Below are 16,955 nucleotides of genomic sequence, written 5' to 3' on the forward strand. Positions count from 1 at the left end.
AGATTGTGATTTCCATGTTAGTTGAACCACCAATATGATGAGCATTGACGAAAATAGTTGGTCAAACAAAATCATATTTTAGCCAACATGGTTAAACATTTTCATATAAGATATAATTAGTAAAACAAGGTTATTTATGATGGCTTTATCTGTTTGCAAATAATCGACTTTGCGCCATAAGCAAGATACCGATAGTTAAAGGTGGGGAAAATGGATAATAACAAGTTGGTTATATCTATAATTAGTTAGCATATCATATCATAGTCTAACAAGTTTAGGTTGTCTATATAAACCACGTTATTGTTTACCTTGAAATTAAGTTTTTTGAGTAATATTTCTTGGTTAATAGAGTTTAAAAGTTACCCAATTTTTGGTTGCATTGCCGTTTATCAATTAATCGTAACATGTTTGATCATAGTAATGATGATTAATAGATTTTCTTAAACTTTGTCCCCGTCTAAAGATATTTATTTTATTTGATCAGTAGTAAATATATCTTTATCAAGTCATATACCGGATCAAATATTGACTTTATGCCAAATTAATGAATTATAATAAAAATATATATAAATCAAACTCCAACGTATGGTGATTGTAGATCGAAGAAAGCTTACCTGACTCATTATAAAAAAGGTTTAGGTCAAGTTTAATAATTAAAAAACGTGGAAATCATTATCACGAGGCATATAAAGGCAAAGAAGAATGATTGGGAGATGGTTGTTAATATGTTAAGGAGTGATTGATGGAGATGGGCAAAACGCAAGCAATGGAGTTTAGTCAAACTCCTCGTGCCTCATGAGGTGAGACCGGTGCGGCGGCCAACCCTAGCTTTTATTTTAAAAAACAAATTCTATGCAACACCTGCTTTTATCCATAACTTTTTTATCAAAGGGTACTCTTTTCTTGATGCCGAAAAGAGTACTTTTAAAAATGCACTGGTTTGATCCGGTTAAGATCACTTTTAAATATGCGAAACTACTTTTTCATTTTGGTGTGAGTTTGCAATATTCTCAAAAAAATAATTGGAGTTAGGATGAGCTCAGAAAGGTACCGGTACCGAAATGTTCATTACCCTGGTACTGTACCGGTATTTCATGCAAATTTCGGGAAATACCGATACCGATATTCAAAACTTGGTACCAAAAACACTCATCCCTAATTAGAGTTTCTCTTAAACACGTTACAAAAATACCTTTAACATAAAAAGGTAAACGAAATCACATTATAAGCTAAGAAACTAAAAAAGAAAATTTAAGCTCAAAATGTGCAAAGCAACTCGCCTTTACTTGATATGTTTCATTATGCTGAAAATTTGAGCACGAAATTAGCTCATTTACAGCTCAACCTATACAAGCTGACTAGAAATCGACGATGGGCGCTTGTTGTAGATCTAGGCGAATAGAGAGTACTCTTTCCTTACACAATGTCGTAACGGCGTTTGTATTATGAAATAAGGTTCCGTCTCTAACTCATTATCTCTTTCTTATTAAGGTATCTTTTTCAGTTTTATCTCTAACCATCTCTAAACCATGAAAATACTCATTTTCCTCATCACTCCCACCACTAAAAGTCTAAAACTATTTTAAAAGATAAAGCATTTAACATAAAAAAAAATATACATATACTGTTTCACTATAAATTTTTATTTCCTTTTTAAGAAATTTCATAGTGATTGCTTGTTGGGCCAGAAAGTTGCAAACTAACTAGAAGCTAAGGACCAATAAGAAGTTAGCCAATATAATCTTCTGTGGGGCCAGACAGCAACGAGGACCAATGAGAAGGAAGGAAACACGTAAATCAATCCAACCGGTGAAATGAATCAATACCTGTACAGACTCAACTTCAGCCGGTCAAATTCTGTATCTATATCCAATAGAGAATGATCTGGAAGACAATCTCGTGCTTCCTATTCCTAATAATTACCATTCCGATTGCACAATCTTCCAATGATTCCCAGGTAGCTTTATTTTATACATACATCATCTCTATCTTGTAAACTGTAATCATGCACAAATATTAAATCATTTATTATTATTGTTGTAATTATTTTGTGAATTAATTATATCAATTGCCAATTGACAGGTCAGATGCAGCAGTAGATGCGTTGCAGAAAACTGCAACTGTAAGTCTATAATGCTCTTTTTATCCTTTTCCAAGTCATTCGATTTGGTTGTTTGATTGATTTAGGGATGTTACAAGGCGTACCTCATATAGGCCCGATGTCTCGTATAGAGCCTCAGGCCTATACAAGTAGTTTAGATGCGTTGTTTTGGTCTCTATATGACTCGTATAGGTGCATTTTGTACGGATGCTTATAATGACTCGTATACAGCTATACTATATGAGGCTTATATTGTATTGGTCAGCATCTGCCTTCTATACAACCCGTATAGGCCTATACAAGCCGTATAGATGCTAGACAGTGTCTGGATATAACATCTTTGTGTCTGAATATTGCATGTCTTAATTTATCAATTGTTATTTGTGATCAGCGCTTGGAATAAGATACGGAAAGTATTGCGGCGTTGGATGGACCGGGTGTCCAGGTGAAAAGCCGTGTGATGACCTTGATGCTTGCTGTCAGATTCATGACGAATGCGTTGAGAAGAAAGGTATGCTTTGTGAACTCAGTTACATATTAATGGAAGATTCATTACCTGTTGATGTGCCTTTTTATCTGTTTCTTCAGATCAAATAAGACTTAATTTAATGATGATTTAGTGACATGACATGAATAGTTTCAATTAAGCCCTACCAATCTTCATTTAAGGGAAAATTGAGCAGATATTATCTAAACATAATAACTTTAGAAGCTTGCATTGTTTGTATATGTTGTAAATGTTTGGGATTGAGTTTCAAAACAGCTTATTGACTTTTTCGAAAAGCCGGATTTGTGGCTTTTAGAAAACGGTTTTTTAACCCTTTCAAAAAGCTAATATAAGAAATATTTTTTTGATTGCCAAACACTTTTTTAACTTATTACTTTTTAAAAAAAACAATAAGTTGTTTTAAACTCAATCTGCTTGAATGATAAGTGCATTTGCAATCAGGTACAGAAATCTCAAATTGAGCCGAGCCGAGCCCGAGCTGTTTTGACTTCATTTCAAGCTATTTTCTAAGGCTCAAGCTCGGCTCATGAGTTGTTTTTTCAAGCTCGTTTATTTGCTAATTTATATACATTATTAATTGTTTATACATGTTTTGAGTAAAACCTTAAACGAGCCTAACCTCGTCTTGAGCTCAGCTGGGCATTGTGATTTTAATACATAGAAGCCCAAAAGAGGTGAAACTTAAAATTACACAAGGCTTGTTAAGGATCAACAAGCCTAAACGAGCTTCCCATACAAGACTTGAGCTTGGGCTCGATAACTAAACGTGCTTTTATTTGAGGCTCAACCTAAAAAAAGCTCGGCCCGTTCCTAGCTTTTTATCGATTCGATCTCGAGTAGCTCGCTACCGGCCCGTTTTCTTTGCACTCTTACTCAATAGAGGATATGGCAAAGTTTATTCTTTCAATGTTAAAACTAGTAGCAAATGAAGATGTGTTTTCTGAGCTTTTTCGGCTAATGAGCCATCACATATTATGAAATAAAGATGTCTTTTATTTATGAACTCTAGTTGATTTGCGTGATCTACATTGTCTAGGAATGACTAATGTTAAGTGTCACGAGAAGTTCAAACGCTGCATAAAAAAGGTTCAGAAATCAGGGAAGGCCGGGTTTTCTAATGACTGCCCGTACGACACTGCAGTGCCTACAATGCAACAGGGTATGGATATGGCCATTTTGTTTAGCCAGTTTGGCAACTCCAAGCTTGAACTTTAATTGGCTAGTGTAGTACTGATTGCTTAAGATTAGACATTAAATTCCTATACAGCTGATCATTATCTCTTATTGCCTGTCCATGGCATTTTTTATTTTATTTTTTTTTGTAAAAGTTACATCAGAAATTCAATTTTACATCCAGAATATGTCATGTAATCACACTTTATTGATCTTATACATCATTAGATTGTTTGCATTATGATGATTCGGTAACTTGGTTTGCATTTATCTTGAAGTTGAGTTTGGGTGGATTTTATATGTGTCTCAGTGTGTGTGTCTCCAATAATCCAAAATGCAATATAACCGATATCAAATTAATAGTGTGGGACTGTGGGTCGAATCAATATCACTCGATATCTTGATATGAGTTTTGATTTGAGTAATGATATCTTTTTCTGTATTTGTCTAATTCATCCTGCTAAGAGCATCCATAATATGTGAATGTGATAATGATTAGCGTACTAAAATCGGTGAGTTGGCATTGTGGTCGCCAAATGTTTAGGTTACGGTGGGTCTGTAGCTCTTTTTCAGCGTAAGAGTAGAACAGCCTGGTTCAGTGCGTATATACTAAGTTTTTAAGCAACAGGGCAACGGTAACAATCAATTTCTATGTAATTTGGTAAGAATCGTGGTTCTCAATGACAATTACAATTTTAGTGAGTATCGTTTGTGAAGATCTTAGTCTTCATGAATGATGAACCAAATGTTTTCTGTTTAATACTTTATAAGAGTCATAGACTCATAGTTCTCAACTCATACCTGTGAAGGTCAAAGCCATCGACTCACTCTTGACAGGATCAAAGTTCTTAATTTAAATTCTATGAGAATTGTAGTTCATTAGTTTTCGTTTGCCTTTTTATGAAGATTATGGTCTGAAGGCCACCCATCACTACTCACTAGCTCGTCACATTCAGCATATCTGATTAGAATTTAGCATCTTATTCGTATTAAGAGACGCACAAATTATGCTACATGTTTTATTATATCACATCAGTTCTAAATTATCACTATTTTCTGGAGACAAATCCAAGTAATACACTAAAGTCGTTATGAGCAACAACATGGCAAATAAAACTAAAAATTTTTACTACACGAATATTGCTCCTAAAAGAGGTTTGGCTTTGCTATTCAAAACTTCGTTTTTAGTAGGATTGGCTTTGATATTTAAAGGGGGTGCGACGCAATTTGTTGCCCGTTTCACTACCACTTTATTGCAATCGTTTTGAGTTTAGGGATAATTATATTGTCTTAAAAAAGAGGTTTTTAGGTATAAGGTGTGTCAAATAACTATTTTGAGTATCTGGTTATCATGTCTTAGATTAGTATGGGACGGTAATGCATCACGTATGGATAAATTAATCTTAATCACATATCCAATTCTAGAATCATATACCATACCTATCACATACATGTTAAAAGGGATGGAAAAAATCTATAAACGTAATTGAAAAACCAACCCAAACTAATAACCGTCGATCTAGTCTTGTTTTCTTTTAAAAACCAAAGAATTAATATAGGCAATGGTTATGATTTTGCCCAAATCCAAAACCTAACCACAACCCAACCAAAGTGATCCACACCAAAAGCAAACCACACTAAACTTGCTTATAATGTTTGCTATTGAATTTACGACTCAAAAGTTTTACCAACAAGTATAAACCGGCCCAAACTCATTTTAACTTAACATCATACACGAATACTAATTGTATGGAGTATACACTAAACACGTATTTCTTATTCTTAATATTGATCCAATCTTTCAATTTTCAATTTTGAATTTGAAACAAACACACAAATAAAATTCAATTCCTTAACACCTTTCTTTAACCGACACTGTCCCGTACTGCAAGTCATTTCCATTCAATTTCCACGAACAATCCGATCCTTCCTTCCAATACACGATATATATATCCTATAACGTAAATAATAATAATAATAATAATAATAATAATAATAATAATTCCCATTTCAATTTCAATTTCAATGTCAATTTCAATTTCAATTTCAATTTCATTTCATATTTTCCCGTGTAATTAATCAATCAACCAAGCCCTAATTTTTTACAACACACATCGTCGATCGATCAGACACATCAACAGCAGCAATGCTTCACAAACGATTCAAGTCCGCCAAATGGTAACTAAACCTTCATATAGATTGTTGTTTCTGCAAATATTAATTATATACACGCATCGTTGATATATATATGTATATTTTTTAATTGATTGATTCAGTAAAACGGCGTTAAAACTCGCTACGTCTCGGATCAAACTGATGAAGAATAAGAAAGGAGTACAGATTAATCAGATGAAGAAGGAACTCGCTCAGCTGCTCGAGACCGGACAGGACCGTACCGCCCGAATTCGAGTATGTTGTCTAATTGATAGTTACCGTTTCTATGACCTAATTTAAGTATAAATTGAATTACTTATTGTTATTATTATTGATGTTATATTAGGTAGAGCATGTAATTAGGGAAGAGAAGATAGTTGCTGCATATGATTTGATTGAGATATACTGTGAACTTGTCGTAGCTCGTTTGCCGATTATCGATTCCCAAAAGTAAGCTAACTCATTATAAGTTATAATTTAGAATATAATATAAGCATAATCTAATGTTATTCTGATCAATTCTGTATGATATTTTGTTATAATATTGTAGGACTTGTCCAGTTGACTTGAAGGAAGCCGTTACGAGTGTGATATTTGCAGCTCCTAGATGTTCCGACATAACTGAACTCGCTGATGTCAAAAAGCAGTTGACTGCAAAATACGGGAAGGAATTTGTTACTGCAGCTATTGAGTTACATCCTAACTGTGGCGTGAGTCGTATGGTAAGTTTGGCTAATGTCTACATAAATGTTTTGAAGTTTTTACATTGTGGAAATAGTATTGTTTACTATGTTTTTGCAACGTTTTGTTTTCAGTTGGTTGAGAAGTTATCTGCGGTAGCTCCTGACTTGCAGACGAAGATTAAAGTGTTGACTGATGTGGCGAAAGATTATAACATCGATTGGGATCCAACTACGTTTGAGGAGAAAGAGTCTAAGCCTCAAAGTGACTTGTTGGTGAGGTTTTTGTTTTTGAAACTAGTTGTTAGTACCTTTATGTGTAAAAAGTGATCTGACTTGATTAATTTGAGCAGAATGGATCTGCTAGTTTTGAGAATGCCAGTGTGGCAAATGTTGAGCCTCCAAAGATTCAACCGGTGCATAGTCATGAAGAGAAGCAGAGTGCACCGGTTGACTTTTCTGAGCAAAACAAACGATACACACAAAGTACTCAGAATGTAACTTCTACTGATGGTGGTGAAACATCATCTTCAGGTATATATTATTAATTGTCGATTATCGTATTTTTTATGTTAATAATATGACTAAGTCTTATTTTTTTACATTGATCAGGAGTAACTAATGAATGGAAGGAAATGAGGCAGAATTGGAACATGGAATTCAAAGATGCTACTTCTGCAGCACAAGCAGCGGCTGAGTCTGCTGAACGGGCAGCTATGGCTGCTCGAGCTGCTGCCCAGTTCTCAAGCCAGGAAAAATTTGCCAATCGCCAGCCAAGTGGACCCCACGTGGGTAATATTGGGGACAAACCTCCGTATGTTTCTGCTCCTTCAGTATCTAGTGGTGAAAGCTTATTGAATGATAGAAAAGCTAAGATACCAAATCAAGACTTTGGTCAAAGTCAACATGAGACTTCACAAAATGCTACTGAAAGATTTGTTGGACCCCACGTTGATAACAGCAGAGACAAACCTCATGTTTCTGATCCTTCAGGATTTAGTGGTCAAAGCTCATCAGATGATAGAAAACCAAACATTGGTCAAAGTCGATATGATGCTTCACAAAAAGCTACTGAAAGATATGATGGGTCCGATAATGATTCAATTGAGGATGGTTATTTTGAAGAGTCCTTGCATGCAGACGAAGAGGCTCCTTCCTCTCCTGAAAGGGAATCCAAAACCGAGGTGGTTAGTGGTCAGAAAGAAAGCATTGAAGATGAAAATACTAATTTTTTTGCTACTGAAAAGCAACCAATCATTCATTCATATCATCATCATTCAAGCACTTCTAGTGAAGAACTTAATATTGGCAAGAAAAGTGTTGTTGGGAATCCTTTTGCTGTTGTTGATCAAGAAAGCCCTTTCAAAGAAACGATGAAGACGAACTCCAATATTAATGATAAAGCTATGTCTGATGATGACAATGATGATAATTATGATGATGGTGGTCCTAGGTTTGATACAGGATTTGACTATGATGAAATTGAGGCCACTCATTCTCTAGAAGATCCATACATGTGGAACCCTAATTTGAACAAAGTTGATCAACCGATTTCTCAATCACATATATTTTCAGAGAGTAAATCTTTTGGTGATCAGTCTATAAAATCTGTGGAGCGCTCAGAAACAGATAATCATGAGCCTGCAAGTTTTGATCATTCTGATGGTCCAGATTCTGATAGTGAAAACGAGCCTTTGTCTATAAATCCTAAGCCGTCGTATGTTGCCGAGTCTTCACAAACTTATAATTCAAGAAAATCCAGAATTGAGTTGGATGATTTGGTTGAAGCGGGCCCATCTTTTGATGATGAAGAGAAATATGAGTTAAAGAAGCATAGTTTAGACCAAGAATCATTCGAGACATATGAAGATCACAATGATTCCTTGAACCAAGGTTTAAACTTTGGAACATTGACGGGTGGCCTTAAAAACAAAGGTGGTCTTAGGTACCCGCCGCCTTATACAAAAAGTGCAACAATTGAAAAGTCAACAGAGGAGCCTCCCGTAACAAGAAGTCAAACATCTTTTCAAGGTTCTTTAGATTCAAGAGTGAGCAGAATAGAAGATAAAAAACCAAAGGTTTCTATACCAGTTTCTGATTCTTCATTCTTTAACGATGGTGAAACTGACTCTGAGGATGATGTCCCAAAACAAGCACCGAGTAAGGTTCGGTTGGGTGCGGGTCTTTCTAGAAGGACAAGAGGATCTCCTTCAGTTGCTTACTCAAAGACTCATGTTGAGCCCAAGCCTGTACCCGAACCCGAACCCTTAAGCTATTTTAGGAAAACTGTAGAAACCAGTAAAACCAGGTCAACAACATCCGAGCCTCAAGTCAACCAGTTTGGACATACCAAACACGAACCTTTTAAGACAATGTCAGAGTCTAAGAAGCCAGTGAATGAACGCGTGTCTTCAAGAATTGAGGTTGAATCAGGTAAATTGAAGGATGAAAATAAAACGCAGAATTTAGGATCTGAAAAGGTGTCGGGAGTTAAGAAACCAAGTCATGTTCATCCAAACCTTCCCGAGTATGACTCTTTAGCTGCTCGTTTACAGTTCTTGAGAAATGATCGGCAGTAAGTTTATATAATACTGCTTTGTGTGGTTACTGGTATATAAATGAGACTTGTTACTTTACCTTTGTTATGTGAGTGATTTTGGTTTGAACCTTTGTTTAAATCGGTTACAATAGGGTTTTGAGTCATTTAGTATAAAATAAATGGTATACTCATCCTTTTTTTGGAGACTATTTTGTATTCGTTTGTATCATTTTGTTATTAGTATTTCTTCATTTTTTTTCTACCTTTAATTCATCGCATTTCCAAGTTGTTTGCAACAATAGCTTTAACTGCTTGCAAGTTGCAAGCTCACCATCACTCTATCATGGTCTATATGGTGTAGACTACATTATACAAACAATCAATACACAAAGCTTATATTTTATAAATTGCAAATGGAGAAGGTTGGTTTATGGTTTGCAACAATAGAAATGCCTAGTTTTTTTGTTATCAAAATGTGGGAGGAAAAAGTATTTATCAAAATAAGTGATTTTAAAAATATTTGTCAAAATAAGTATTTTTTTTTCAAAGTTACTTTTATCATAGATAAAAAAGTAACTGAAAATTAAAACTTAATTTTTCTTTAAAAAAAGCTTTACCTATTTTAAAATATTAAATTTCTAAATTTTTAACATTGTGTTCTGGTAAGTTCAAGCACAATCACTTTTATTATTCCAATGGTGGATTGGTGCCAAATAAAAACTAAACATTCATTGTAAAACTAAATAATTATTTAGGTATTTGTAAGATTGGATTATTTTCATCTTTTTTGTTTTAATGAAATACAAGTTGATATTAAAAATGTTAAAATAACAAAAAGTAAAGGAACACAGGTATATAAAAAATAATATACCCAAAAAATAAACTATTCATAGTTATAGATAACAATCAAATAAAAAAGATATATAAGTTGATTAAAAATTAAAAAGCGAAAAAAAAAACAGATATATAAAGTTGCACAACGAGTCGATTGAAAGAAAACAATTTAAAAAAACAACTCGTAACTATGGATAAGAATCAACTAATAAAATTGTTTAAAATAAAAAAATAAAATTTAAAATAACATTGCAAACACAAACATAAAAAGTTGATTGAAAAAAAAAGGCACACCGAGTTGTTTAAAAAATGAAAAATTATTATTAGTCAATAATTAGGACTAACTAGCCAGGCGCCCGCGCGATGCAACGGTGTACGCGACCAATGTTAGTACACTCGTAACCTCGGTATGTGCGTAACCCGACGTTGGTATGCGTTTAACGTGGCATCAGACGTATAACAGGTGTCAGTAAGCGCATCACACAATACCTAAATGTGAGCAACCCGGTATATATATACTATATCATCCGCGTAACGAAATGTCAGTAAAAATAAACATGTCGTAATGATAAGTTTGTTTTTTCAATATAATATATTTAAAAATATAGAATGAAAAAAAAATATATAAATTTGCCAATTATATGGATGGATAAATGACCAAAGTTGAAACTAATTCATATATTTATTAAAGTTAAGTCAAGTTAAGCTGTTAAGGGGACAAAACTGTAATAATATAAAAATTAGAATTGCCAAAATTATATAAATTTAAGTTAAAACTTTTATGCTATAAATACTTGTAAATTGATGCAACTATGACTTGTATTTTATAATCCGCAACTCGGTTTTAAATAAAATTTATATCAAATTGTAGATAAAAATAAGAACTTTGCAACCGTATGTTTGAATATTTTTAAAAAATACAATATGTTGTGAAACAAGCCTAATAGCTAAGTAATATGACAAAGAGATGTATGGAGAAAAGGGAGAGATATTATTAATAAGGTGTGTACTCATCATTTAACACATCAATATTGTATCACATATCAAAAATCCATATTGTATTGAGATATTGTACTCATCATATAGATTCTCTTCTATGTGTATGCTTATTAATGCACAAGAATTCCATCATTAAGATGTATTAGTTAACCGTTCAGGTATTCAACTACCTTATGAAACTCTTTAGGAGTTCTATTTATGTTCAACTTTCAATAACCGCAACATATTCAAATATGACTCTATACACAAAAATCATTGTGTTCTCGAGAACTTACTTTACATGATTTGTTAATTCAAATCGTTCAAAAACTTTCTTGTAAACTTTTAGTATCACAATATTTATTGGACGCATATCAATTCTCTCTTTATATTACCAGACTTTTTAGTTATCGGAAAGTCATTGCTTCCACCATTGGAGAATGTGTCTCCTCAATCCTCATAATTAATCATGGGTCTTTGCAAAATTCTTATGCTATCAATTTTGCCTTATATCACTTGATGAAATTTTTTCATAACTCATATACAAGACCTGTTTGTATCTAACACATTTTACAACTTTAGTAGTACGGACTGCTAGTCCAAAACTTTCCGTTATTTAGAGAATTCAACTCTGCCCTGTTTGCGTCTTTCCGCTTTTGGCCAATCATTTTATAGGCAGATTTAGAATCTTGATCCTCATCATCATTAAAAGCGCTAATTATACATATATATATATATATATATAAGTATAACAACGTCGACTTTATTTCGATTCCATATATCTTTATAGACATGATACAATATAATTTATTGAGAGCTCTTTGTTTTCAGGTACCTAATTCAAGAATCATCATGTCTAATCTCTTTCAAGAGACCTTTTACTGCACCTCGACTTGACCATCTTCATCACTTGCTCCAATTTTCGAGGAAATTTTATCTTTGGAACCGATTAGTCTACCACGCTTCATGCGTACGTTAGACTCTTATTAATACGTGATTGTCTTTCTTAGACAATAATATTAATTGGAGCATAAGCAGTTGATTTATTTGACTTAATTAGTCACTCTATTTAGGTCAGTAAACTTGTCTGGTAACTGATTCGACAATCTTTTTAAATGAATTATCCTTTGAAATTTTAGTTCATATAATTTAGTTTGAGGATCAATGATAATTCATTCTAGCTCATTTCTTTTTTCAACTGCTTTATATCTTCCCCTATTGTTGGGAATGTTAATTCTCTTATAGTGAAAACCAATGAGTCATAAACATATTTTCATTAATGGCTCTTTGTATTTAATAGTATATCAATGTTTCATTCCCAACATAAATTCTCAACCTCCTTTAAGGTTTCATCATTATGTGTTTTGGTGGATTAATTTCATTACATGTCACACAACCAATATATTCGACGAGAGGTATATGGTTCTGACCAAAACCAACTTTAGTGGAGAGTAAATGTTATAACATGTTGGCTTGATGTGAATTAATTGTAAGACATGTAAAATCATATGTATTCATATACAAACATGAACATTTGCTCTCGTGATAATTGCCTTTGCAACCAATTATAGATGTTGAGTAATCGTTTTTAACAAAATAATTTATGTAAGAACATAATTTGTTATGATGTTCAGCATTTATTCCAATGATCATTATAACTTGGTAATCAAATTCATTATTATAACCGAATGTAAATTTACCAATCTAGAATAAGATGTTTGCTATCTTATTAGCTAAGCCATAGATCATGCAAACATGAAGTTGCGATTTTGATAACCATTTAGACGATGCATCGATTTTCATAACACTAAATGGTATCATGTTAGGATATGTGTATCATTTTATTAATTCTATAACATCGAGGGATTCACACCCTCCTTCAGTTGGTAAATAAATGATTTCCCTTGAGAGCAATATTACATGCAATGTTGTAAAAGTAGGTCTACAAGGCCGAGTACTCTCCGAGTACTCGCTACAAGGTATGGTGTCGAGGGGAGTTTCTTTAACTCCGCCTAGTTACTAAAAAATGGTCAAAGGTGGTCTACATTAGCCTGAATCACATCTAGTCGGTTAACTTAGGTCTATTTTGACTTAAAAAATACAACATAATTCGTATTTCTATAATATTAAAGAACGAATATCATTATTTTTAATTAATGATTAACATTTTTTAAAAAATTTAGTGTTTAAAAATGTATTTCTCTTATTTGTATTGATATTCATTTATTTTGTTATAAATATTAATAAACTTATGATATTTGAAATATATATATTACCCAAAATCTAATTTTCTTTATATTTATCATGTCCGAGTACTCTCCGAGTACTCCCCGAGTACTCCGAGTACTCCCTCCAAAGGGGTCGGCCGCCTAGGGACCGCCTAACGACTTTTGCAACATTGATTACATGTATAATTATTATGAAGAATCTTTTGGTTCCTCAATAAATTTCACATCATTAACTCGGTGTGGTCTAACCGTCACGGCATAAAATAATCATTATCCATAAACTTCAGGTTTATGATCGTATATGTATCATGCTTCTTTTGTACAAGATTGTAAATATTAGTGAACAATGTATTATCGTTTCAAACGATCATGTGATTTCACTTTTGTATTTCCGGATTTTGTTCTCATATATGATCAATCTCTTTGCCACATGTGGTGGTCGATCTCATTATTAGCATGAAATACAAGTTATAATTTCAATAGCCTATCTCATTATTAATATAATCATTGTTACAAATTTTCTATTATGTCCATGATCGCAACAATCAGTATGTATTCACATTCACTTCGGGGAATGATATAAAACCAAACACTTATCATGGTTTATTCATAATTTTCTTGGACATAGATACAAAATCACTTCAAACCCTTCATACGGTTTAATGATATGCTACTTCAGGAGCATATTTGAGGTTTGACAAATGAAAAATGGTCTTATCCGGTTTTTCCTCATAAATAATCTTCTCTTCATATAACAGTGATGAGAAGTAATGTAAAGCTTTATCATGCTATATTTTATAACCTTCAATAATAAGATTTAGAAAGAATGATACTTCAAATCTCATATTTGAACATATTAATACTCTTTCATGATAGTAATGATAAACCACACATTTGGTTTATTTGTTACATTACAAATGATAGCATATAGAATATAATGTATAAAATGTAAATAAAGTATACAATACACACGACGTTATACATGTTACCATATAAAACAAGTTTTAAAAACTTTATGAAACAAAGTGTTCTTTGTTTTTATCTGTTACAAACAAATATATAGACTACGTATAAACCAATCATGGTGTAACAAATCACAAGTATATCTACATACAAATACATGCCACTCAATTTTTAAACATAAAACAATTATGTCGATTGCAATTACTTTATCAATAAGATTGTAAAAGTTTTATGTTAGGTTCAAAATCCATCTCAAATTACAGTATGCAATGAGAACTACCACATATAAATATAAGCATGTATCAGGATATTAATTAACACATAAAATTGAACGATTTACGCAACTTTGTTTTTCGATTGATCTAACAATATAACCAACATGCAAAATAATAATTATTCATCAAATCAAGGACATGATTTCTATTAATAAATATTTAATACAACATCTATTATAAAATTAAACCATATTTTAGCTTGGTGCATGTTGAATCTCAGATGAATTAAAATTTTCATATATATTTGGAATAAAGACAACCCAAGTATATTTACTGAATTTAAAGATTATGAAAAAATAAATAATTATCAACACCCCAATAATTTACAATAGTATTTTCTGTCACATAGATATTTCATATAAACATATGGTCAAATCTTATACGATAATAAAAAGTTATAAACATGAATATATAACACATAATAACATCCATAAATATCATCGTAAATAAAAAAAAATGATAGAATCATATAGATAACCAAAAAAGTAATTAGATTTTTTATATATTGTAAAGATTTAATTTAATTTCTTATATGGAAAGAGCAAAGAAAAACGAATATCCATGAATTATAAGTCTCACGTCTTTATGTATAGTTAAGAAATATAAATTGAGCCAAAATAAATTGTTAGAATTTAGTTATCATTTTCATATAAATAATTATGAATATATATACATATACTAACAAAATTTTCGGAGAAGTGATAATGTAGAATCAGATTAATAAAAACAAAAATTGAACCGTATATAAACCATTACACATAAAATTCAAATACAATGTTCATTCAAATTAGAGCTGTTTAAGAATTTAGAATAATGTTTTAAATGATGATACACCATATTCAAAATTTAATCATATCTTCATGATTATCTAAATAAAACTTTAGTTACACTATATTGACTTTACCCAAATTATATGGCACATTAAAATTTTATATAAATTCTAAAATATATACACCGTATTTTTTATTTATTTATTTATCAATATAAAAACATCTTACCAATTAACTTGATAATATAAGAGCAAACACATAATAATTACCATAAACAAATTGATTTTAATATAGTATCGGAAATCTTTTACCGCAAACATTCAAACTAATTAATTTTTTATTAGAAGTATTATTTACTTTAAACTAATTGAGATACTATCGTAAGGTTTCATGATTTATCAAAATTAGTAATGAAACTTTAAATCTTACGAAATCAAAATTAAACTGTTTGATCAGTTAAACAATACTCAATTCAATATTGTATTAGAATAACAAAAATGAATCTCGGTTTAACCCAAAATTGTATTAATTACAATATGGTTTATGTCTAAGAGAATCATAAAAAAAACAAGTCAAAGTTAATTAGACGATACTTACCTCTTGATGATGTGATCTGACCCTAACAGCAACTCGTCCTGATAACGTGTTGTGAAACAAGCCTAATAGCCAAGTAATATGACAAAAAGATGTATGGAGAAAAAGGAGAGATATTATTAATAAGGTGTGTCTTACAATGAGGTATAATAAGATGTATATATAAAAGAAGATAACTTGGACAATAAGCCTAATCTATATTAGGTATTGATAACCACCATATAATATATATTTATAACACAGTATACTCAAGGGTATACAAGAAATAGTAAAAGAATTAGATTTGAGGAATATGTGGAGAAAGATAAAGGGGTTGAAATATAAATACTGGTTAAATTTATAAAAAAAATGCAAAGATAAAGGGGAGATAGTGTAATTATATAATACCAAATCAATTGTTATATAGGATGTGTTGATGAAAAGACACTTTTACCCCTTAAAATTCAAACATAGATGCTTTAACACTTGTACTTGTTGCAATGAGTTAGGTATCTCTTAAAATTTAAGAGATCCCTAACTCATATATTATATAGCAGAGATAAAAATAACTTTATAAAAAACTTATTTTGGTAAATATTTTTTAAATCACCCATTTTGATAAATACGTTTTCGTCCCATCCCATTTTGGAAAAAACTCCAGAAAGGCCTATGACATCAAACACCTAATTGCACTAAAAATTGGTCTCAGCAATTAGCACTGAATAACAATAACAGAACTTTAATATTCCAAAAAAATTAGGATCACGTGAGAAGGCTTGAATACATAATATGAGAACGAGTCGTTGCATAATATGCAATAAATCCTAAATTTCACCGTTACCAAACGCTCAAATCTATCAATTTGAAAAAAAAAACTATGTATATACTGTTATAATTGGATCAAACAACATTTGATCTCACTGACATAGATCATTGATCGGATAAAGTTGCTCCAATATGAATTTATTTGCAACTTCGCTTTGAATCATTTGTTTCTTCCTTTCTCTCAAGCAAGTGTTTCTTTCTCTTTGCTTTTTTCTCTTTCTCCCTCTTTGCAGCAAACGTTTCTGCAACAAGCACCAGGAATGCAATCGAGGCCTCGCATTGAACCTGAATCAAAACAATCAACATGAGTAACTAATATTAGAACCATGGTGATAAGAATGCAATAAAGTAAAG

The 16,955-nt window shown here is 31.8% G+C and overlaps 2 protein-coding genes across 2 annotated transcripts; both read left to right on the plus strand.

Moving 5' to 3' along the window:
• The first annotated feature begins 1,856 nt into the window (after window positions 1–1,856).
• On the plus strand, window positions 1,857–4,127 carry LOC143630193 (putative phospholipase A2 homolog 1). The gene is made up of 4 exons (XM_077099269.1): window positions 1,857–1,957; window positions 2,083–2,122; window positions 2,493–2,612; window positions 3,646–4,127. Exons 1-4 carry the CDS (start codon window positions 1,880–1,882, stop codon window positions 3,822–3,824), a joined length of 417 nt encoding a protein of 138 aa, XP_076955384.1. The 5' UTR covers window positions 1,857–1,879; the 3' UTR covers window positions 3,825–4,127.
• Window positions 4,128–5,836: 1,709 nt separating this feature from the next.
• LOC143630249 (uncharacterized) lies at window positions 5,837–9,366 on the plus strand. The gene is made up of 7 exons (XM_077099318.1): window positions 5,837–5,960; window positions 6,059–6,191; window positions 6,283–6,386; window positions 6,487–6,658; window positions 6,752–6,892; window positions 6,970–7,150; window positions 7,229–9,366. The coding sequence occupies exons 1-7, from the start codon at window positions 5,929–5,931 to the stop codon at window positions 9,193–9,195; spliced, it is 2,730 nt and encodes a 909-aa protein (XP_076955433.1). The 5' UTR covers window positions 5,837–5,928; the 3' UTR covers window positions 9,196–9,366.
• Window positions 9,367–16,955: the final 7,589 nt, after the last annotated feature.

The sequence above is a fragment of the Bidens hawaiensis genome, unplaced genomic scaffold, assembly GCF_021521415.1.
Source record: "Bidens hawaiensis isolate Kalapana, Puna unplaced genomic scaffold, B.hawaiensis_p1.1 tig00005588_1, whole genome shotgun sequence".
NCBI lineage: Eukaryota > Viridiplantae > Streptophyta > Magnoliopsida > Asterales > Asteraceae > Bidens > Bidens hawaiensis.